The sequence below is a fragment of the Peromyscus leucopus genome, chromosome 18 (assembly GCF_004664715.2).
Source record: "Peromyscus leucopus breed LL Stock chromosome 18, UCI_PerLeu_2.1, whole genome shotgun sequence".
NCBI classification, from domain to species: Eukaryota; Metazoa; Chordata; class Mammalia; order Rodentia; family Cricetidae; genus Peromyscus; species Peromyscus leucopus.
Window position 1 is genome coordinate 3,215,244 of NC_051078.1, and position 23,273 is coordinate 3,238,516.

General features: G+C 56.1%; 3 protein-coding genes across 10 annotated transcripts; 1 reads left to right on the forward strand and 2 right to left on the reverse strand.

Moving 5' to 3' along the window:
* Positions 1-625: 625 nt before the first annotated feature.
* LOC119086180 (serine/arginine repetitive matrix protein 1-like) lies at positions 626-2,155 on the reverse strand. Its single transcript, XM_037196705.1, has 2 exons — positions 2,088-2,155; positions 626-1,083 (listed from the first exon to the last, which is right to left on the reverse strand). The coding sequence occupies exon 2, from the start codon at positions 1,070-1,072 to the stop codon at positions 647-649; it is 426 nt and encodes a 141-aa protein (XP_037052600.1). The 5' UTR covers positions 1,073-1,083; positions 2,088-2,155; the 3' UTR covers positions 626-646.
* Mbd6 (methyl-CpG binding domain protein 6) lies at positions 756-7,967 on the forward strand. 6 transcript variants are annotated; one of them, XR_003736316.2, is made up of 14 exons: positions 997-1,080; positions 2,085-2,148; positions 2,332-2,468; positions 2,746-2,848; positions 2,974-3,136; positions 3,354-4,424; positions 4,559-5,217; positions 5,402-5,555; positions 5,675-5,844; positions 5,960-6,376; positions 6,460-6,512; positions 6,831-6,894; positions 6,997-7,166; positions 7,756-7,967. XR_003736316.2 is itself a non-coding variant. In XM_028886252.1 (13 exons), the coding sequence occupies exons 3-13, from the start codon at positions 2,356-2,358 to the stop codon at positions 7,069-7,071; spliced, it is 3,039 nt and encodes a 1,012-aa protein (XP_028742085.1). In that variant the 5' UTR covers positions 756-1,080; positions 2,085-2,148; positions 2,332-2,355; the 3' UTR covers positions 7,072-7,967. The 6 variants fall into 6 exon arrangements, 5 of the variants coding, with proteins under 5 accessions (XP_028742085.1, XP_028742082.1, XP_037052599.1 ...); XM_028886252.1 differs by having other exon boundaries at positions 756-1,080; positions 5,963-6,376; positions 6,997-7,967; XM_028886249.2 differs by having other exon boundaries at positions 908-1,080; positions 6,997-7,967.
* Position 7,968: 1 nt separating this feature from the next.
* Dctn2 (dynactin subunit 2) lies at positions 7,969-22,211 on the reverse strand. 3 transcript variants are annotated; one of them, XM_028886254.1, is made up of 16 exons: positions 21,908-22,211; positions 20,866-20,934; positions 17,736-17,744; positions 15,563-15,568; positions 12,806-12,902; positions 12,618-12,679; positions 11,933-12,031; positions 11,259-11,419; positions 11,011-11,158; positions 10,624-10,689; positions 10,435-10,473; positions 10,197-10,274; positions 10,036-10,107; positions 9,781-9,883; positions 9,606-9,697; positions 7,969-8,526 (listed from the first exon to the last, which is right to left on the reverse strand). In XM_028886254.1, exons 1-16 carry the CDS (start codon positions 21,941-21,943, stop codon positions 8,440-8,442), a joined length of 1,224 nt encoding a protein of 407 aa, XP_028742087.1. In that variant the 5' UTR covers positions 21,944-22,211; the 3' UTR covers positions 7,969-8,439. The 3 variants fall into 3 exon arrangements, with proteins under 3 accessions (XP_028742087.1, XP_028742088.1, XP_028742089.1); XM_028886255.1 differs by lacking the exon at positions 17,736-17,744; XM_028886256.1 differs by lacking the exons at positions 15,563-15,568; positions 17,736-17,744.
* Positions 22,212-23,273: the final 1,062 nt, after the last annotated feature.

Below are 23,273 nucleotides of genomic sequence, written 5' to 3' on the forward strand. Positions count from 1 at the left end.
ATGCCCGCCCGTGCGCGCATGGCTGCCCCGCGCTGGGCTTCGGGGACCCGGGGTCCGCGCATGGCCGCCCCGCGCTGGGCTTCGGGGACCCGGGGTCCGCGCATGGCTGCCCGGCGCTGGGCTTCGGGGACCCGGGGTCCACCCTCCTCGTCCACCCGCTTGCACACTCGAGAACTGCGGTCGGGGGGGGGAAAGGGCAGCGCGGGGCGGCCTGGAGGACGAGCCGGAGCGCCGTGCAGGGCGTCCCCGGGCCGCGCTGGGGCTGGGCTCGGCCAGATGGTCCCCGCCGGGCAGTGACAGGCCGGGGCCACGTGACCGGCGGGCCCAGGCCGTGTTGTGACACGCTGACCCGGAGAAGGCGGGTCAAGGCCCGGCGCACAGCCCCGGGGAGCCCGCGGGGCGGGGCGGGGCAGGGCGCGACTTTCATCTTCCCGGGCCCTGGCATTCCTGGCTCTCCACCCCCACCCCCCCCATTCCCCGTCCCCGCAGACTGCGGCCCCGGCGGGGGGCCCCCTCCCCGGGGAGGACTGGGATTGGCCGCCGGTGGCCTGGGAAGAGGCCCAGATCCTTCCGCCGGGCGGGCGGGCGGGCGAGCGGGCGGGGCGGCGGCGGCGGCGGCCGCGTGGGGTGTTTGTTCTCCTGGGGATTAATGGGGGGTGGTGGGGAGGGGCGCGCGCGCTCCCGCATGCGCACTGCGTCCCCTCCTGTTGGCTCGCCGCGGCCCGCTGGGCGGGGGCCCGGCCCCGCCCCTCTCCCGTCCGGGCAGCGGCGGCGGCGGCTGCGGCGGTGGCGGCGGCGGCAGCGACAGCGACGGCGGCGGCGGCGGCGGCGGCGGCGGTAGCAGCCTGCGCGGTGCCTTCTGGGAACGGAATCCCCAGGGCTGCCCCTGGCCCCTATGGCGCATGCGCGGGAGGCCGCTCGGTGATCCGCGGCGGCGGCGGCGGCGGCGGCGGCGCTTCCTGCTAAGACCGGCCGGGGCCGTACCGGAGGCTCGGGCTCCACCGACCCACCTCCACCCCCTCCCACTCACCCTCTGGGCCGCGACTGCGCAGGGCGGGGCCAGCCGAACCATGGGCCGCGGTGAGTGCGGGGCCCGGCCCCCCCGCCCCTCCCCCTCCCCGCTCTCTCCTCCCCTTCTGTCCCTACCCTCTGCCCCTCCGCGTCCTCCCGGCCCCTTCCCCGGCCCCATCCGCGGCCCCCACCCTCACCTGCCCCCGCCGCCTCTCCCCTCCGGGGCCTGACTTCTGCCTCCCTGACCTCCCTCCCTCCAGCGCTTCGCCCACCCTCCACCCGCCCTCTCCCCAAGTTCCTTCCTACTTCGTGCGGCCGCCTTCCCCTCCTCCCCGAGCTGAAGGAAGCAGTCTGGGTGACAGGGCGCCTTGTTATGAGAGGGAAAGTTTGGAAGCCGTCAGTGTGCGGTGGGAGCGATGGTGAGGTCGGTGAGGATACCTGCAGGGTTAAGGGTCGTCCCCACATGTCAGAGAAGACTTGTTGTTGCCTATTGGAGATGGCGAGCCCCCTTTTCTTCGGCTTGAGAGAGGACCGGGAGCCTCTCAGGATCCTGGAGGAAGACAGAGCTCTGGTTCCAGCCTCTCCCGAGCTCCAAATGAATTAGATCTGAGGTGGTCTGGTGGGGTGGGCATGGGGGGTTTCTGCTGGTACCACCCTGCCAGGCAGTTGGGCAATTGCTTGGTGACCTGTAGGGCACTCTACTTTTTATATGATCTTCCTGGGGGAGGGGACAGCAGTGGCCAGACACTGGGAAACTTCCTAGTGGCCTGGCATTATGGGAATTAGCCCACACTCCTTGTTGAAGTCTTCTGTCCCTAGACAAAGAACTAGCCTTTCATATGTCAAGAAATTAGGGTGTGATTTTGTGGTCCTTGGGAGTGGAGGTGCTGGACTCCTCTGGTTCCTAGGGACTGGGCTTGGAGAGGACAGTTGTGGACATGGCCAGCAGATCTCTGAGGTGCTGTGGGCACGGCGTCATGTTATCTACGGGCCTTTCCTTGCGTGTTCTGGGCTCTGGTGCTTTCTTGAGTGAGGTGGGTTCTGGAGCGGCCTTCCCTCTCCTTGTGTTGCAGGTGTGGGCTAAGCTGGTGGCCCCGGCTCTAGACTGGACCCCACAATGTTTGCAGAGATGTTCAGGTAGCCATGGTGGTGTGGCGGAGGAAGATTCCTCCTCCCCAGCTCTCCGAGGGGGTCCCTTTGCCACTCAGGAAGCCTGAGTTTCCTTGGGTCTCCCACCGCCTTTGCCTCCCTGGAATTCTCCCTCAGGTGCCCAGCCCAGTTTAATCGTCCTGGTGCCCACATGGATGTCTGTGTTATCAGGCGCAAGGGAGCCGATCACACACAATGAATGGGGGCAATGAGACCAGTGGAGCAGACAGAGCTGGGGGCCCTGTGGCCACATCTGTCCCCATCGGTTGGCAGCGCTGTGTGCGAGAGGGTGCTGTGCTCTATATCAGGTATGGCGATTCAGCCCGGCGACCTCCTGCTGCCCGGGGTTGCCCCCCTCACCCCTGCTCTCAGAACTTCAGTTCCGGGGACCTGGTTGCGCCCCCCCCCTCCTTCCTAGGCCCTTTTGCTCTTTATCCCTGGGTCTCTGAGTCCATTCGGTCCTCTTTGTTTCTTCTCGCATCCCTGTGCCTTGCCCGTCCCAGGAGAGCATTTAACTGTCCTTTAGGAAGTTTCTCCAGATTGGCCGACAGTTAACGCCATACCCATGACCCTGTTCTCTCCCAGCCCAAGTGGCACAGAGCTGTCTTCCTTGGAGCAGACCCGGAGCTACCTCCTCAGCGATGGGACCTGCAAGTGCGGTCTGGAGTGTCCACTCAATGTCCCCAAGGTCAGAGTCCTGGGGATGCCAAAAACTGTAGGCATAAGCCAGGAGACTTAATCCAAATGACTGGCCATGGTCCCTTCCTAAGAGTCCACCCCTCAGTGTCCCTGCCCATGCTTTTTACCTTACAGGTTTTCAACTTTGACCCTTTGGCCCCGGTGACCCCGGGCGGGGCTGGGGTGGGGCCTGCATCAGAGGAGGACATGACCAAGCTGTGCAACCACAGGCGGAAAGCTGTTGCCATGGCAACTCTGTACCGCAGCATGGAGACCACCTGCTCACACTCTTCTCCTGGTGAGTTTTCTGCCACTTTAGAGAAGAATGAGGGAAACCTGGGGGTCTGGAAGGCGGAAGGTGGGTGCTCTCTGTGGGAAAGCACAGGGTGGCGTTGGGGGGACTGCTGCTGGGTGACGGACATCAGCTTGGGGACTCGTGGGAGCTGGGACTGGAGAGGACAAGAGCACTCATGGTGGGACCCACAAGCTGACCCTCCATTTCTCATTTATTGCAGGAGAGGGAGCAAGCCCCCAAATGTTCCACACTGTGTCCCCAGGGCCCCCCTCTGTCCGCCCTCCTTGTCGAGTTCCCCCTACAGCTCCTCTTAATGGGGGTCCTGGCTCCCTCCCCCAAGAAGCCCCCTCAGTTCCTCAGTCCTTCCCCCTTCTAGCAGGCCCTGCAGGGCTCTTCCCACCACCCCGGCCTCCTGATCCAGTTCCCTCTGGGGGTAGCAGCAGCCCTTGTTTCCTCCCGAGGGGCAATGCTCCCTCCCCAGCCCCACCTCCTCCACCTGCTATCAGCCTCAATGCCCCCTCCTACAGCTGGAGAGCATCTCTCCGGTCCAGCCTGGTGCCCTCCGACCTGGGCTCTCCTCCAGCCCCTCACGCCTCCTCCTCCCCACCTTCCGACTCTCCTCTCTTCCACTGTAGTGATGCCTTAACACCTCCTCCCCTGCCCCCGAGCAATAATCTCCCTGCTCCCCCTGGTCCCCCTGGTCCCCCTGGTCCCGCCACTCAGCCACCAGTGTCTTCAGCCACTATGCACCTGCCCTTGGTCCTGGGGTCCTTGGGAGGGGCCCCCACAGTGGAGGGGCCTGGGGCACCCCCATTCCTTGCTAGCAGCCTACTCTCTGCAGCGGCCAAGGCACAGCATTCCCCGCTGCCCCCTCCCAGCACTTTACAGGGCCGAAGGCCCCGTGCCCAGGCACCCTCAGCTTCCCACTCATCACCCCGTCCCTCGCAGCGTCGTCCTCGCCGGCCCCCAACTGTCTTGCGATTGCTAGAAGGGGGAGGAGGCCCTCCAACCCCTAGACGGAGCCGTCCTCGGGCCCCTGCTCCTGTCCCCCAGGCCTTTCCTCTCCCGGAGCCTTCCCAGCCATCCCATCCTATCCTCCCCTCTGTGCTGTCCCTGCTGGGACTCCCCACCCCCGGCCCTTCCCGCTCGGACGGAAGCTTTAACCTTTTGGGGTCAGATGCACACCTTCCTCCTCCCCCAACCCTCTCCTCAGGGAGCCCTCCCCAGCCCAGGCACCCCAGTCAGCCCTCTCTGCCTGGGACCACCAGTGGCAGCCTCAGCCGTGTGCCAGGTAGGGGGTTCTCCGCTTGGCTGTAGTCATCCAGGGCACGGTGGGGGAGGTTTGGGAGAGCTGCTTGGAGGTTTGGGGGTTCGTGTTGGGGAGGCTGGGTCTTTGCCTGGAGCTGGATTTCTCTTCTCTTGCAGGTGCCCCTGCCCCACCAGCTGCCTCCAAAGCCCCTGTGGTGCCCAGTCCTGTGCTTCAAAGCCCATCTGATGGGCTGGGGATGGGGGCGGGCCCAGCCTGCCCTCTGCCTCCCTTGGCTGGCGGGGAGGCTTTCCCTTTCCCCAGCCCTGAGCAGGGCCTGGCACTCAGTGGAGCTGGCTTCCCAGGGATGCTGGGGGCCTTGCCTCTCCCTCTGAGTCTGGGACAGCCCCCCCCTTCTCCATTACTCAGCCACAGTTTATTTGGTGTGCTGGCCGGGGGAGGACAGCCTCCTCCTGAGCCCCTGCTGCCCCCACCAGGGGGACCTGGCCCCCCCTTAGCCCCAGGCGAGCCCGAAGGGCCTTCGCTTCTGGTGGCTTCTTTGCTTTCTCCGCCCCCTTCAGACCTCCTCCCCCCTCCTCCTGCGCCCCCCAGCAACCTTCTTGCTTCTTTTCTGCCCCTGCTGGCCCTGGGCCCCACAGCTGGGGATGGGGAGGGATCTGCAGAGGGCGCCGGGGGCCCAAGTGGGGAGCCATTTTCAGGTTTAGGAGACCTGCCCCCCCTACTCTTTCCCCCCCTCTCGGCCCCCCCGACCCTCATAGCTTTAAATTCTGCGCTGCTGGCTGCCAGCCTGGACCCCCCCTCGGGGACACCTCCCCAGGTAAGGCCTAGGGTGTGAGTTGGTGGGGCAGATGAGAAGTCAGTCAGGATGGGAGCTCGTCCTTGAGGCCCCTAAGGAAGGTTTCCTCTTGGCTGGGGTAGGGTGGGTACGGAAGGGAGTCTGTATCTAATAAGCACGGCCTACCTCACTCGAGGCTTCACCATGGCTGTGACCTTCTCCACAGCCCTGTGTCCTGAGTGCCCCCCAACCTGGACCACCTACCTCCAGTGTCACCACGGCAACTACTGACCCGGGGGCCTCCTCTCTGGGCAAGGCCCCCTCCAACTCAGGGAGACCCCCCCAACTTCTTAGCCCTCTGCTGAGTGCCAGCCTGCTGGGTGAGTGGTAGGACACGCAGAATTGGGAAGAAACTGGGACCGTCTCGTCGTCGTCGGGCCGAGGGACTGGGCCAGCTCAGCCTGCCTAGGGCGAGTCCCTGACCCGAGTCTCTCAACAGGTGACCTGTCTTCACTGGCCAGCAGCCCTGGAAGCCTCCCCGGCCTGCTGCAGCCTCCTGGCCCTCTCCTGTCCAGCCAGCTGGGACTGCAGCTCCTCCCTGGGGGGGGAGCGCCTCCCTCCCTGTCAGAGACTTCTAGTCCCCTTGCCTGCCTGCTACAGAGTCTCCAGGTGAGCCAGTGGGTGGCTCTCTGTCAGGAAGAACAGCTTTGTGAAAACTGGGAAGGTTTTCTGAGTACAGACGAAGACTTTGGTTGAAATGGAGATTATTTTTTTTTTTTGCCAGCAGATCCCTCCAGAGCAGCCAGATACCCCCTGTCTGCCCCCCGAGAGCCCCGCCTCAGCCCTCGAACCGGAGCCTGCCCGGCCTCCCCTCAGTGCCTTAGCCCCACCCCACGGTTCTCCTGACCCCCCAGTCCCTGAGCTGCTCACTGGGAGGGGGTCAGGAAAACGGGGCCGGAGGGGAGGAGGGGGGCTTAGGGGCATTAATGGTGAGACCAGGCCAGGCAGAGGCCGAAAGCCTGGCAGCCGCCGAGAGCCTGGCCGACTGGCCCTCAAGTGGGGGACACGTGGTGGCTTCAATGGACAAATGGAACGGTCCCCAAGAAGGACCCACCACTGGCAGCATAATGGGGAGCTAACTGAGGGGGGTGCTGAGCCCAAGGATCCACCCCTTTCTGGGCCCCGTTCTGAGGACCTTAAGGTAAGTGCGACGATGTACGGTTCAGCCTCTGCACCCTGGGACCCGCTTCTCACTTCCCCACGTACACTGTCATCTTTCCTCAGGTGCCCCCAGGGACAGTCAGAAAGTCTCGTCGTGGCCGGAGGAGAAAATACAAGTGAGTGTGAGGCCACCCCTGTGCCATCTGTCTGTTGGGACTCTAGAAATGTCCACATAGTGGCTTGGTGTCATCTTATTGTTGTGGTGTTGGGGATCAAACCCAGGGCTTTGTGCATGTCAGGCCAGGTGTTCTACCACTGAGCTATATCCCCCCCTGGCCCCAAGTAGTGGCTTGGTTTTCAAAAATGGCAGCTATTTGAATATGAATAAGGATATTATGCCTTTACTATCCAAATGTAGACAGTTTCTCACCCAGCCTTCTGAAATTCACCTGGTGCTTGGGAGCTGTTCCTGATCATCTGTACCCTTATTGCAGCCCTGCCCGGAACAGCAGTAGCTCCCGCCAGGACGTCACCTTGGAACCCAGTCCTACCACCCGAGTAAGTGTGGGCTTGGGTAGGTGTGGGCTTAGAGGCCGGAGGAGCGAGCCAAGAGGGAGAGGACTCCTGTTACCTTCGCTAATGGTCACTTCTCTCGTACAGGCGGCTGTCCCTCTGCCTCCCCGGGCCCGCCCTGGACGTCCTGCCAAAAATAAGAGGAGGAAACTGGCCCCATAGCAGCCATACCTGGAGCTGGATCTGACCCTGCCTGGGGAGAGCTGAGTGCTGAGCCTTGGGAGCCCCTGCCGGCCACGCGCACCTGTGGACAGTGGGTGGGGGCACAATTCCCCACTCAGAGCACAAATGCAACCCCTTCCCCTACAAATCCCATCCTGAGCCATTGCAGGGGGTAGGGAAGCTCCCCCTCCCCCCCAAAGCCATGTCACTGAAGAGGCCTGGGGGGGGTGGTATATGGCCCTCTCCCCATCAGGCGCTAAGGGGAACACCCCTTCCCCAGGTCTTTTATTTGTTTAAGTTATTTTTGCACAAATGACTCTTTTATATTTAATTGGACTTCATTGCCTCCCTTCTTAAAGCCAGCAGGCTCAGTTTACAAGCCTGTGAGCTACTGTTGGCTGCTGCCCTCCTTCCCAGTGAAAGGTACAAAGCAATAAGCATCATGCATCTTCCCTCGCCCTCTAGCACCCCTCTGCCTCTGGCTCAGGTTGCTCAAAGCACAGATCCCCTCTTACCCCTGACCCCAGGATTGAAACACATAGCCTCATTTCAAAGTGTAGCCAGGTTCCCTCTGCTTTCCTCTGGGATATAAAAAAGGGGGTAAGGGGGCACAGAGGAAGGACCTTGTGGATCTCTCCTCCCATACACACTACACTGCCCCTTCTCCCCCATCAAAACGCTCAGAGACATGCGATGATGCGACTGAGGATTATGCAACGTGGTCCAACCGGAGCGGCCAGCATGACCAGCTGTCCAGGGGCTGCCTCCTGCCTTTTTTTGTAAAGACAAGACCCTTGGGAGTTTTAATTCTGTTTTGTACTTGCCCTGTGGGGCCTCCACTGCTTTTCTATGGGAGACACTCTTAATTTAACAGATGAGAATATTTTGAAACTCTGGTTCTGGCTCTGTATCATTTTTATTTAGTTCTTTGGTAAGAACAGATTACAACTGAAATAGTCTCATAATAGTGTGGCTTGGACTGTTAGGCTCTGCATGTCTGTCTCTGCTTCTTCTTTGAAACCCAGGAAACAGCAGAGGCTACACAGTACAACAGCATTTAATGTCAGAAACAGTTGTACAGTATCCTAGTCGGCCACAGAAGCTGTTAGAGGACAGGATCCAGTCCTCCCCCACACCAGGCAAGGAGTCATTGGACAGGAGCTGGCCTGTGGCTGGGCCTGAGGACAGCCTCCCATCTAACAGCCCCAGCTACCACTCGGTTGTCAGGGGAGGGGTCTACACCCCACATGCAAGACCCCTCCCTCTGTCAAGTGGGATGGGGCTGGGGGTTATGGTGAAGGGGAAGCCCCGTGGAAGCCTCTCACAGAGCTCGGGCACGGGTTACCCTGTTCTCAGCTCTCCACACGCTCACTTCCCCAGCCTCCTCATCCGCTCATCAATGCTGGCAAAATTCCCCTCAACCGTGGCCAAGTTCTCACGCATAGTTGTCTGCACCTACAAAGGGGAAGACATTGGAGATGAAGAGCACCCAGAAGAAATTCTCTTTAAAGGAAAAAGAGACAGCAGCTAAGACAGATCTCAGTTGGTAGAGTGCTTGCCTAGCAAGCACAGACCTGGCACGGTGGCCCACGTTTATAAGCCCAGCACTTGGGAAGCAGAGGCAGAAGGATTTCTTGAGTTCGAGGCCAGCCTGGTCGACAGAGCGTGTTCCGGGTCACAATAAAAGAAACAAATGGAGGCACAGCTTTGGCGCTCTGGCTTTGAGAGGGCTGGGTGGGTGGGTGGGTGGAGGGAACGTTTGTAGCAGCAGTTTCCACACTCTCCTCGAAGTACTATGGACTTAGGTCAGGGTCTGCGTGACCAAGAACTATTCACCTGCCTTCAGAACTGCTGACTATGGAAGGGAAATTGACATGGAAAACTGATGGAATCAAGTTTTCACAGTTCAGAATTTTAGGAAGCTACAAGAAAAATTACAAAATACTTTATTTTGTTTTGATACAGGGTCTCTTTCTACATAGCCCTTACAGTCCTGGAACTAGCTATGTAGCCCAGGCTAGCCTCAAACTCAAAGACCCTCTTCCCCTGCCTCCTGAGTGCTAGGATTAAAGGTGTGCACCTGGCTTTTTCTTTTCTCCATTTATTTCATTTATTCTGAGACTAGGTTTTATGTAACTGTGACTGGCCTGGAACTCACTATGGTGACCAGGCTGACCTCAAACTCAAGAAATGGCTGCACCTGCCTTGGAAGTACTGGGATTAAAGGCTTTCACAGTCAAGCACGGTGGCACATTTCTGTGACCCCAGCACTTGGGAAGAAGGTGAAGGAGGACTGCCACAACTCTGGGGCCAGCCTGGTCTACAAAACAAGTTTCAGGCCAGCCAGAATGAGACTCGGTCTGACATCCCCCCACCTTCTGCCACCAAGCCCAAGGTTAGAGAGAAAGGTTAGACTGGGCACAAAGGTCCTACAACTATGAACACAGAATGACAGTCACAGCCCTAGACAAAACCCTGCGAGGAAGGGCTGGAGGACCTCTGGGGTCTGCGACGGGAGCAGAAGATTGGCGCACCTGGCTCAGGAGAGCGGTGTTGTCCTTAAGGGAGGCGGCGATCATCTGCTGCGTGGTGTCCAGGTGTGTCAGGAGCTGACCAAACTGCATAGCTACAAAAGAAGAGAGGCAGGGCTGAGAGCAGATCCAAGGTGACGAGGACAACAGGCCCCACGCCTAGGGACCAGCCTCACACCTTGCTCATGGAGCTGCTTGATGGTGACGAGTCTCTGCACCAGCTCGGGGAGGGTAGAGGCAATGGGGCTCCAGCGCTGTATGGTTTCATAAAGCTGATGCACCTGAAAGAACATGGCGGCCCAGAAAGGACGGCTCAGGCTGCAGACCAGCGCCCTGCCTTTCTCTCACACCCAAAGACCCGAACCTCTGTCTCTGCACTCAGAGGATCCCGGGGGAGCACAGGGGCAGAGATAGGAGGGAGGCTCTTCCTGACCTTGCTCTGCGTGTCTGCGTCCTCCACAGAGGCCTTGTGCTTGGCGATCTCATTCACCTTTCCCAGGACACTCTGAAAGCAAAGGTGTTAAGGGTGAGAGGGCACCCAGGGCTTCCCAAGTCCCAGGCCACTCGGGACCCGAGAGGCACTCCGCTTAGTACCTGCAGCCGGGCCTCTACTTGGTCCAGAACTGCGAGGTCCAGGGCGCTCACCTTGGCCTGCAACAGTTCTACAGTTTCCTAGAGCGTGGGGAAGGAAGGGTTTGGACAAGTGTCACCAGGAAAGAATCCGACTACAAAGAGGTCCTTTACATTGCCCTGGAGTTAATGATGTCCCACTCTACCTAAAGTAACTGCCACACGAAACCCACTCCCTAACTAACCTCCCTTTCACACTCACCATGAGACAGGCTCCCTGCAGACCTGCAGAAAGGGGATTCTGATGGGAAACGGATGAAGGAGAGAAATCAGCGGTCTTCGTACCTCCACAGGATTGACCACCTGGCACCCACTAACCCACCCCTCCCAGATGCTGGGGAGCACTGGACCTGAGAGCTCAGGGTGTGGCTGAGCACAGGCGAGCCCTGACCTGAGCATCCTGGTCACAGCGGACAGTGGCCTCCAGCTCCGTCAGGCGCTTCTCAAGTTCTGCAACCTACAGGGCAGGAGGAGGTGAGGTTTGCCACCCCCACCCCCCCTCTCCCGTTCCGAGGGACTCCTTTCCTGGAACACATCCCTAGCCACATCCTAAGTTTAAATTCCAATTAGATGGAGCACTTGGGAGGTCGAGGCAGGAGGATCTGGAGTTCAGAGCCAGCCTAAGCTACATCTTGAGTCCAAACTAGCTTAGACTACAGGAAACCCTGCCTCAAAAAACAGACATGCAAGGGAGGCGAGGACAGCGAGACCCCAGGGGAGTCAAAGCCTTCCCGGCAGCACCCCGTCCCCAGGCCTGATCCTCCAAAAGGACACTTACTTTGGCAGCCTGTGAGAACTTGTCCTGCTCAGGCCGAGAGTGGAGTTCGTAGGTGACAAGGCTGCTCTCTGGGGGGGCCCCGCCTGTGGTCCTTCCCCCTGAAGTCCCTTTGCTGTTCCTTGTTGCTTCCAGCTGCAGCAGTAGGCGCCTGGGTCACGAGAACAAAGCAGCATGAGCTGGGGTGAGGACCACAGGATGGAGAGGCTGCCGCCCGACTTGGCGCTGCTGTCCCCGAGGAGGGCACTCACTTAGCCAGGGCTCCGTCCGGGTCAGTGAGGTTGATGGCAGCATCGGGTCCCAGCAGCTTCTCCAGGTGGGAGGCGACCAGCTGCTGCTTAAGGGCAGCCAGCTGCTTAGCCAGAACCACAGGGGTCAGCTTCTCCTCGGTGGCTGCCTCCTTCACTGTGGTCTGACGGACAAGAGGTGGGCAGTGAGGGTGGCAGGAACAGAGCGAGAGAAGAGCACGTCCTCAGGGAACGCTGTGGGTGTTGTGACTGTGTGTATGTCTGTGTAGCGCGGCAGCTGGAGTTACAGATGCCGTGAGGACCCGGTGGGGGCTGCGAACAGAACCTGGGTCCTCTGAGGAGGAGCAGCCTGTGCTTAGTCTCTCCAGTTCCCACACATCCCAGGACGGAGTCTAGAACAGCAGACTAGGAAAACTGCTTTACATGTTCTGTGCACTGGTGGTTTCCCTGCATGGGTGTCTACATGAGGGTGCCGGAACCTCTGGAACTGGACCCACCCATAGTTAGCAGCTGCCATGTGGGTGCTGGGAATCAAACCCAGGTCCTCTGGGAGAGCAGCCAGTGCTCTAACCACTGAGCCATGTCTTCTGCCCCCAGCAGACTGATTCAACAGCACTAAATACAGACTTGCAGCCCCACACTCTGAAGGCAGAGCTGGCAGAGAGGCCGCTAGTTACCTTGATCCTCTCCACCTCCGTCGTCAGCTCCTGCACTTCGTGCAGCAGTCGCTGGTACTTCTGCTGAGGCGTCTCCTTCACCCCCAGACCCTCTCCAAGCTACACAGAGAGAGAACACAGAAGGTGTCACAGCTCCCATTAGAGGGAGCCTCGAGAATTTGTCCAAATCTCGGACCTAAGTCGTAGGAATCTCTCCAAACCCTGAATCCTCAGCGCCCTAGGACAGAAGAGAAGGAGCCAGAGGCCTGGAGACTCCAGGGCAGGAGCGGGGGGCAGAAACCCCCAACTGTATCCTGCTTGGCTCCTCAGGAAATCAACCAGATGAACCCAGAACAAGACTATCTCCCCAAGCTCAGCACTGGGAGCACTGGCCGCTCTCACAGGAGGCCTGAGTTCAGTCCCCAGCACCCACATGTGGCTCACAACCGTCTGTAACCCTCTTCCTAAGGGATCTGATATTCTCTTCTGGTCTCTCCAGACATCAGGCACACGCATGGTGCACATACATACATGCACAAAGTACATACATACATACATACATACATGCACTCATGGTGCACATACATACATGTACTCACGAGTACAAAATAAAAATAAATAAACCCCAAAAAACAAAACCGAACACCCCTCCCTCTCCAGCTGCATGCCTGCTGTGAGCTCACCACCCGCCCATCCACACACAAACCATCTCATAGTCTCCAGACTCATAGCCCGTCCTCTTGGTTTTTCCAATGCGATCTGAGAAATCTGCCAAGAAAAGAATAGAGACTGAGTGGCCTGGCCTAGGCTCACTGCAGTCACACCACCGAGTGCTGGGACAGGAAACCCTGGTGCTGTTCTCCAGTACTCCCACCCACCGCAGCCCAACCTTACCGAGTCCCTTTGTTCCCACTCTCTTGTCCTTGAACTTGTCATAGGCAGCGTTGGGGTTGACAATGATGTGCTCCACACTCGTGCTGGTCAGCTCCTCCTGAGGGAACAGGAGTCTAGGTCAGGGCAGCCCATTCCCACCCTAACATTTCACTGTCCCGTAAAATCACATAAACCCCCAAGCTACTAAGGCACTGGGCCCTATATTCCAAGGAGAAGTAAGAGTGGTTCCATTCCAGGCTGCCCACACAGGCTCAGGCCAGGAAGAGAAGCTTCCTGGTGAAGCTGGAGCCTCGGCAGTATAAATATTAACGCCCTGGTTGAGCTGGGGAAGAGGCAGCGTGACCCCGCCCCTCTGCACAGACACCTCCCTCTCTCAGGCACACGCCATGCACTCAGGGAGAGACACCGTCCTGACCTCTCTTAACTGCCTCCCCACAAACACAAGTCTCCTTCCCTGGCTGAGCAAGTCCACAGCAAGCTGACTCCCCATCCTTGCTGGAAGGGAGGGAGGAAGGAAGGCAGGCCTCCAGCGGGGCCAATAATCTGAGTGTAAACAGCAGGCTTCAATCCTGCTGAAGGTAAGACACCAGCTCTCGGATGTAAAAGGAGGTTGGCAGAGAGTGTGCCTAGAAGCCTGGTGTCTGGTTCCCGTAGGGTGGGACAGCTCAGGGCGAAGCGGCAAGGCTCGGCGGGTTTCTAAGGGACACCTTGCAGGTAAGGCACATGAGCTGCTGCTTCCCTGGAACACCTCAGGGAAGGGCCACACGACACGGAGAGCCCGGCCCTCTCACAGATGTCTGCTCTTGTCCCTGAGCTCTCCGCTGCACTCGGGGAGGGACTGGCGGAGGGGAAACAGTGCCCCAGAACTGAGGTAGAGGCTCCCAATAATTACATCAAGACAGCACTCAGGATGCAGGTCCCTGCTCCAACCAGGGGAGGCCACTAGGGTGCTGAAGGGAGGGAGGGGCCCAGCAGTGCTCTTTTTTGTTTAGGGCGTTGAACCTCTCTACTGCACAGCAGGAAGACAAGGCCGGTCCTCAGTCCTGAACCCAGGCAGATGACTCTCCACTCCAGCTGCACATTAGAGTTACTTAGAAAGCTGTTCCCTCTTCTAGCACCATCTCTTAGGTGCTCATTTAAATGAACTGTTCTGGGGTGAGGCTAGCTGCCCAGGCAGTCCCATCTGCATCCAGACAGAACCTCTCTCTGCCTGTGTGTGGGTACGTGGGGAGCAGGGAGGAGGAGAAACAGGACGGGAGAGCAGGCAGCAGCCAGAGGCAGGCTCCATCCTTCCCTCCACTCTGAGTCACAGAAGGAGCCGAGTGGGCGGCAGCTTTGAAGACAGGACGGGAGAAGGGTGACTGGGAAGGAAGCGGCGGCCCCTTCTCTCCCTTTGCTTCAGGAGTCTCTCGGAAGGGAAAACAGGAGGGCTCAGTGGCCCGTGCAAGTCCTGTGGGGAGGAGACCTGGGAGTCCCAGCCGCCCTCTTTGCCTGAGGCCCAGGTGCCGAGCAGCTGTGTGGTCTCTGGCCTCTAGACTGTCTGAGGACTCCACCTCCAGCAAGGGAGGCCCCTCCTGTGAAGCAGACTCCTGGAAGCACACCGCCTCTCTCCACAAAAGCCAACAAGGCAGAAATGTCCTTTTTAGACAAGCACAGAGGCATGTGCTTGTAATCCCAGCACCCAGGAAGATAACCAACTCCAGCTAGACTGGAGAATGGTACAGCAGAAGCCTGTCTCAAAAAACAAAAATAACGCCAGGTAGCTGGTGGTACGCACCTTTAATCCCAGCACTCAGGAGGCAGAGGCAGGCGGATCTCTGTGAGTTCCAGGACATCCAGAGCTACACAGTGAGACCCTGTCTCAAAATAAATGAATTAATAAAATAAAAAGACAAGCTGGGCCTGGTGGCTCACACTGTAATCCCAGTACTTGGGAGGCTCAGGAACGGGGGTGAGTTCCAGGCCAGCCAGGGTCACAAAACAAGACTCTGCTCAAAAACCAAAACCAGACCAAAAAATTCTTAAAAAAAAGATGGCCAGATGTGGTGGCACATGGCCTTAATCCTAGCATCTGGGAGGCAAAGTCAGGTGATCTCTGTGACTTCCAGGTCAGGCTAGTCTACACAGTGAGACCCCACCTTAATTTAAAAATGAGAGGAATGGAAGGCTGATGTAACTGATGGCAGAGTACCAACCTACCATGCTCAAGCCCCTGAGTCTGACCTCTGGTATCACATATAGGTAATAGAAAAGAGAGAAAAAAAGAAAAAGGTAGGGGAGGCGAAACCTGAAGAGTAAGGACAGTCAAATCACAGCCCACATGCACTCAGCCCTCACAGATGGATGCTCTGCAGGGGAATCTACGTGCTGACTTCTGCTCTTAAGCAGGGAAGATGGGAGCAGCCAAGGGTCAATACTAAGGAGGAAAGTTTCAGTGGTTCTGAGCGATGTTCTGCTGCAGAAGCAAGGCCTGGGCAGGAGGGCTACCCAATGCTGCATCTTCTCAACATCTCAACATCTGGAGCAGTGGCCCCAGGAGGGTCAGGATGGCTGCACATGCTGGTCTTCAGATAGCACCTAGTCCACCAGTATCTCAAAGATCTGCCACAGCACCACAGTGACTTGCGAGACAGGAAAGGGTGCCGGGAATGGGGCAGACTAGGAAGTCCCAAGATTCAGTGGAGACAGAAGGACAGAGAACAACTGCCCACCCCAGCACACCCCGTTAGAAAGCAGACCAAAGGTAGGGCTTCTTACCAGCTCCTTGTGGGTTCCCCAGAGGTGAGAAAATCAAGAGTTAAAAAGGAAAAGGTGTGGGGGAATAGGGATGAGGGAGGGAAAAAAAAAAGACAAAATTGTTATTAGCAATTGTCACATGCACTACATGACAGTCTTCAAACACTGCACCACAGGGCCCCAGGGGAGCCTAGCAAAATTTGGGGGCCAAGAATTTTAGCTGAGGTCAGAATATGCCCCAAGAGAAAGAAGACCATGAGACCCTTTCCTCTCTGGTGGTGAAGATGTCATGAGGCTTAGCCATTTAGCAGTGGTCATGGAGGAGTGTTGGGGCATGAGGAGTTAGATGTCACAAGCTGGTGCAGAGCAGGAAAAGTGCAGGAAGAGAAGGCCTAAGTGGCAGGGCGGCTGCAGAAATGGCAGGATGTGAAGCAGAGAATGTGGAGATGCTGAGGGCCTGTCACTGACTGAGGGCCCATTAATTCCCAAGGGGGGGATCTCCCTCACTAGTTTACAGGGTTGGAGCCTGCTTTCTCTAGGTGACTGACTGGCAATTCATTCTGTGACAGCTCTGTCACAGGGGACTCTGCCACTATTCGATAGCACAAGAGCCCAGAGGATCCCGAGATCCACAGCCACCAGCCCTGACCACAAGACTCACAGAGCTGGACATGGAGAAGGTTGAATGCACTTCAAAGAAGTCTTACTTTAGCCCAGGCCACAGAGACAAGGCCCTGTTTCCAAGCATGACTGGTGGGCTCTGTCCTGCCAGAAGGGAAACTCTAACGGCGTGCGTGCTCTGCCCTTCTAGCTCTGTTGATGGGTGGGCCGACAGGTGGAGGCTGACCGCCATTGTAAGTATAGAAAACTCAGGGTAAAGGACAGCGTGTGCCTCCTTCCTAACAGTTCATCCAGATACACGGGACAAACCCAGAATCCAACCCAACCACGCTCCTCTTTCATTTTAGCCTCTCTTTTAGCCCATGTTTGAAGTGACTCTGGGCCCTAAGATGTCATCCACAGGTGACATGTGCAAACACAAGAGAAGCAATGGGTATTACACCTGTCTCTGATTTTGGTCTCACCAAGCTCAAAGCAGCATGGGAGAAACTCAAGGACGGGGGGAGACCATTGGCCGTGAAGTTGAGTTCAAACCAAGAGGGAAGGGCATAATGGAGAAGAACAAAAACCAAACCAAACAAAGAACAAAACAAGGATGAATAATGGTACAGACAGTATTATCAATCTATGCTATGAGTAGGTTGAGGGATGATGTTTAGGGCATTAGCTCCTATAATATGGAGTAATACCAGTTACCACAGAAATATACCACAGAAAATTAGAAAATTCTAAGTGCTCTGACCCTGGGTACCAGCTGACCTGGCCCATGACTCCCACTCCCTCATTAATGGTTGTTTAGCTAAGTGGCTGTGCCTCAGAGAACAAGACCTGAGGTTCTCAATCAGACAGGAAAGGGGCCACCTCTCGGGATCTACGCCAATACTTCAGCCAGGGGGACTTCGGACCCATGGTGACAAGGAACACCGCGAGAGCTGTAGAATAAAACTGTCCAGGATGGGCCAACATGATGCTGACCACCCATCCACTTCTAAAAGAGGAATACAGAAACAGAAAGGCTCAGAAAACGCAGATAACCCAAATTATCATCCTAAAATTGCATACACCACCTTCCACCCTGCTTTTCTCCAAGGCTTAGCACAGGAGAATATTCAAATGAGTGCTTTCTCTTCCAGTTATCCACCAACAACTAGGAAATGGGGTTTGCCCTTCCCCTCTGTCCTCCACCTCTATGGAGAATGGCTGAAGGCCAGTTCATAAACCTCTTTCTTGCAACCCTTCCAAGTCTACCCCGTCCCGTCTAAAGGCCTCCATGTTTCTATTCCCTCCTTCATTCAGTTTTATTCTGCAGACCTCACAAGGCGAAGAGACAATGATGATTCATAGTGATTCGTGCACCACAGCTGCGATTCTACTTTGATTAGTGATCTTTAAACAGGAGGCCGCCAAGGCCCAAACGGGACTCATTGGAATTTGAAACAATCAGCTACAAAGATGGCAAAGTGACCGAGCACTGAAACAATTAGCTACAAAGATGGCAAAGTGGCCGAGCACGAGCACCGCATGCAGGAGGACAGACGGACACAGCATGCAGAGAGGAGCGTTGAGGCCTTACTTGTGCAAACTAGCGTCCAGGCAGGGTGGTGAGGAGGGAGGAAGGGGAGCGTTAGGAGAAACTCGGGTAAGTTCAAGTGTGCCAACAGTCAATGATCACATCAAGCACATTCTATGATACTCTAAACCTCCGCCAGTCGGGGCCCCACCCCACTAGACCCAGGAAATCTTCCTTCACCCGGCACTGGGAGTAGTTAGTTCTATGACACAGGAAAAGCTGGGTCCTCTTCTACTGAGGCTTTCTTAATTTTCTCTGCTTAAGCCATGAGCAGAATGCTTTACTGACCCAAGGCAGGCTGTGGCCCAGGGGAGGGCATTCCATTTGGGAAATAGCTTTCCAAACATTGTTTTAACCAACCCAAGAGTGGCTGAAATGCATATTTTCCCATACTGTGAAGGGAAGGGCTGCTGTTTTCCTGTCCATTCCTGGTAAAGTAGTTTACATCCTGCTAAAATTGTTCTAAAGGAATATAAGAAAAATTGCGATCATCTGGAAAAAAACAAACAAACCAAATCTCCTACTTCTTTCCTGCCCCACCTTTCCCACTATGGGAATCATAATACTTTAAGTTAAACTAGCAATCAAGGTCTGAAGAATATTATTTCCTTCTACATGAAATTCCTTTAAAGGAACACCTGGAATTAAAGGCATGGTGGTAAATGCCTTTAATTCCAGCACTTGGGAAGCAGAGAAAAAGACAGGTGGATCTCTGAATTCCAGGCCAGCCTGGTCTACATAGGGAGTTCTAGGCCAGACAGGGTGAAATAAGATACCTTGTCTCAAAAATAAAATAAAAAATAAATTAACATTTGCAGATCTCCCAAATTGTTTACAACTTGGCCATACTGGTTGTCCCCAGAGAAGAGAACTGAGTGGCAGGCAGTGGTGGAGACTTTCTTACTACACAGCCTTAAATGTTTTTTTTTTTCTTCCATGCATGTATGACTTAATTTAAAAACAAATAAAATTAAAGTTGAAAACAGTCTGGAGATTCCAGCAGAGGCTGAAGACCTCAGGCTCAGCCACAGGAGATGAAGTGGACGGCCCCAGCCAGCACGCAGGCCCCCCAGTCCCAGTTCTAGGTGGGTGAGGCCCATAGCTGCAGTGCTCCTCAGGGTGCACATTTAGGTCAGGGTTATGGGCGGCAGCAGAGCCATTATGCAGCTCACTTCCCGAAAGCCGCCTTCCTAAGGCCCACAGGGACATGAAGGGGGCCAGAGACATTAGCTGACGTCAGGAAACAGCTCTCCGGGCTCTCCGGGCTCCTGAAGAGCTGCTGACGGTCTCCACATACACTCCTCCACCAAGTTAGCTGAGCCACGGTGAGGAGAGCAGCTTCACATCACCGGTGTTGACCACCCAGCTTCCTGGGTGATATGCTGCTGCTGGAAACCAGCTCTCTGGGTGTCCTCCCTCCACAGCCATGAGCTGCTACATCAATAGGCTGCTCAGGCCCAGTGAGGACAAGGGGCCAATGGGAGCTTCATATTTAGGCTCCACATAACGGGGACCATCTTCTTGTTATTAAGAGCTACCTCTGTACCTCCAAAAAGAAAATGATGATGCATTTGTTTGTGTGGAAACAGGGTTGCTGTGGTACTGTCCACTAGCAGCACAGTGAGTGAAAGGGAAAAGGGACAGAGTTCCACTCACCATTCCCGACCAGGGCTTCTGTAGACCAGGCTGGCCTCGAACTCAGAGATCCGCCTGGCTCTGCCTCCCAAGTGCTGGGAATAAAGGCGTGTGCCATGTCGCCCAGTGAGGGCTTGATATTTTATAGGCAGGTTTTAAGCCATCTTTGATTGATGCAGGACAGGAATTCCTCATTATGTACTATGCTACTCTATGAGGACAGGGTTAACTAAGATACCTCTTGGAGTGACAGGTTTACATTTAAGTATTTGGGCTATGACATTCTGCATTATCTCCAGATACTCAAGCTTGAGGGAGGAGGGAGAGGTGGACTGGCATGCCAGCAAACACAGAAGCCACGAGGAACACTGTTGAGAGAAGGGACAGGCAAGCCATCCCACAACGCAGGAAACGTTCCCACAGGGGAAAACAAAATAAGTGAGTACGCCAAGCCATGTCATTGTAAGCCAGCCACCACCGCTGCCCAGAACTAACCAGCCCCACAGACACGGCCACAGGACTGACAGACACACAAACCGGGCCTGCTAACAATGTCCCCATGGCTTTCTGGCCACACCTTCTCTGAAATCTCACAGCATTATTGTGAGCCAGCTCAGCTTTCTTCGGAAATAAGAAAACAAGATCTATACCAGGCACTGCTGGGCCTTTGTCCCCATATAGCACTATACTGACTTTTCTGTTCCTTCACTTCAGGCTTCTTCTCATGTTACCTGCATGTATCCTAACTCTTCTAGTTCCTGTGTGCATGCAATTGCCACAGTGGTCAAGGGCTCCTTAGGGGGAGGGATGTATGTCTCTTCCTCTGCACCGGGCAAAAATCAAAACAGAATGAACATATTCTGTTAAATGATACAAAATAACTCCCTTCCTGCTTAACACGTGTCCACATCAACTCCTCAGAGCTCACCGAACAAACCTAACATATTACCACGGTCTCTTCGCGCCGCTGATTATAAGATTTAGGCTTTTCCTCCAAATGACTTTGGTCTAACTAGGCCTCTCTGAAGTCTCCAAGTCATTCGTTTATTAATGTCTACTGACAGTTCAAATTCAAGTGCTTGGCAAATACTAATGAGAAGGCACTGAGTGACATGTATTATAACACAGAAAGCCCGACTTCAACCTTAAGCAATTTATTCATGTTCAAGCTTTCTAACTCAAATTAGAACCCAGGGGCCTAATTAATCACTAACCCAGAATGTAACTGTTTTGAGATATCTCGAGTGTATTTAGAAAACCTAAGACTTGGGTTTCGCTAGCAAGTCTAGCTAACTCTGGTCCCACTGGCTTGACCCGCCTTCCTGGCACTGTTCATTGGTGGCTGCTGGTGCAGCAAGGCCTCTGAAAGCCCTGAGACCTGCGTACCACCCAGGCTGGGGTTGGCATACCCACTTATTGCTGTGGCTTGCTAGCTGAGGGGGTGGGGGGGGGGAGTGGTCAGAGTCCAGAGGGATCCTGAGGCATCCCATGGTCTTACCGCATCGAACTCTGCTTGATCGTCCTCAGGTAGGTCGCTGGTTTCATAAACATCTGGCTCGTTCCTGGCCTGCAGGTAGAAGCAGTGACCATGCAGTCTCACTACCCCAGCTTTCGCCTCTCGCCCCCGCCCCAACCCCACCCCGCTTCCTTTGAACAGGCTAAGGCAAAAAGCAGACTGTGATTCAAGGATTCTGTCGGTCTTCCGCTCCCCCTGCCCACAGTATATGTCAGCTCCCGTAGCTCAGTGGGATAAACTCAGGTACAAACTGGGACCTGGGGTGATGATAAATAAATGACCAAGGTGAAAAAGAGAGATGTTACCCTGGACATGGCTCAGAGGCCAGCCCTTGGTATAACTATTTTGTCCTAAGCAGCTGAAGGTCCCTGGAGTCAGGCCCTGCACTAACCACTTCCACGGCTACAAGGGTGGAGAGTGACTCAGGTCCTGTGCGCCAACCTCCCGACCCTGAGAATGCGGACGGAGCAGCAGCGCGCACGGAGCGTTAAATGCCGGCTCGTGCAGGGGGGGCAGGCACCGCTGCTCCCGAGGGGCAGAGCTCCCCACGGGCCGCAAGGAGCTCAGCGCGACCGTGACCTCCTCCCTGGCGAGGTGAAGGCCACCATCAAGTGGCCTAGTGAGCTAGCTAGGGCTGGAGGAAGGATGCGCGCGGGGGAGGGGGGGGGACGAGCAATCGGGGCATGGGGGGCGACAAGGGCAGTGTTGACATGGGCGGCATACACACTCGGGCGCAAGTGGCAAGCGCCCGGGGGCGATCTCTGGGCGGAGGAACCGGCTACTGCCAGAAAAGGGGGGGGGGGGGCAAGACGCCGAGTCCAAAGGCCCGGCCCGGCCCGGCCCGGTCGGGTCGGCCGTCCAGCAGGCGCTGCAGCCGTGGATGGGCGAGCGGCGGTAACCCTCGGGGCGGAGAAGGGGCGGCCAGCGGGAGGGGTCGCGGGCGGGCTGGCTTCTGCTGGGGGGTGGGGGTTCCTCGGGAGGTCGGGGGCGCGGTCTGGGGAGCCGGGCCCGGCCCTGTACTCACAATGCCGGGGAGGTCGGCGTACTTAGGGTCCGCCATGGCGGCGGCGAGGCGGGGCTGGGGGGCCGAGGCCTCGGCGGAGCCGGGGCCGGTGAGCGGGTTGGGCGGGGGGTGGGGGGAAGAGGCTGGGTCCGGGTCCCCGGCTCGGGCGGCGGTACAGGGAGCGGCGGAGGAGGAGCGGGAAGTCTCGCGACAGGAGCAGCGGCCCGGCAGAAGCGGGAGGGGGGGTGACGGACGACAAGCAGAAGTCGCGAGGACGAGGCGGCTGCCACACCCCTGGAGCGGCTGGGATTGGTGGGAGCGACGGAGAATGAGGTCATGGCGAGGGGACGCCGCCTAGCATTGTGGGGTTTGTAGTCCCGGCCCGCTGGGGCTGGGAGCGACAATAACATACACACCTTAGGGAGCTATTTCATGCAATTTACTTTCTTTCTTTTTTAAATAGTCCGTGAAAGGGGGTTGCATAATTCCTATGTTCGAACATCTAGGAAGGAGGGGCTAGATGAAATCAACAACAGCTCGGTCGCGTTGTGAATAACAGTAAGATTTAGTAAAAATGTTTTGTTGTTGTTGTTGTGGTTTGGTTTTTGGTGTTTTTTTTTTTTTTGTTTTTTTTTTTTTGAGACAGGGTTTCTCTGTGTAGTTTTGGTGACTGTCCGGGATCTCACACTCTGTACACCAGAGGCTGACCTCGAAGATTTAGTAAAAATGTAAGGAATGGAAAAGTGAAGCGGCCTTTTCAGATTAGGGCTGCCGGACAAAATAGAGGGCTTCGGGTTGAATTTTAATTTCAGCAGCTGGAGAGATGTTTTCAGCGGTTAAGAGCACTGGCTGCTCTCGCTGGACCCGGGTTTGATTCCCAGCACCCAGATGGTGACTCAGCCATTTGTAACTCCAGTTCCAGGTGATCCAGTGCTCTCCTCTGACCTCTGAGGGCACCAGACACACTCGTGGTACACAGACAGAGATGCAGGCTAAACGTCATATACATAAAATACATAATAATAATAAATATTTTAAAGTGAATTTCAGGTAAACAACTAGCAATTTTTAGTATGAAAGCATGCATCTTATATTTGTGATATACTTATAGTAATCTGAAATACAAATTTTATCTGGGTATGCTATTTATGGATTTTTTTTTTTTCAAAACTTGGAAATCTAAGTGATGGATCCAAGTCTGACTGAACACTCCATGGTGGTTATCATCTCATCAATAGTCCACAGAAATTAGGAGGAAGGAATTCACACAGGGTCTCAAAATGTAGCCCAGGGTGGCCTGGAACTCACTTTTCAGTGCTGGGTATTGAACTCAGGGCTTTGCACATAGGATTTTGTGTCCAGGCTAACAACAAACCCTTCTGGAGAA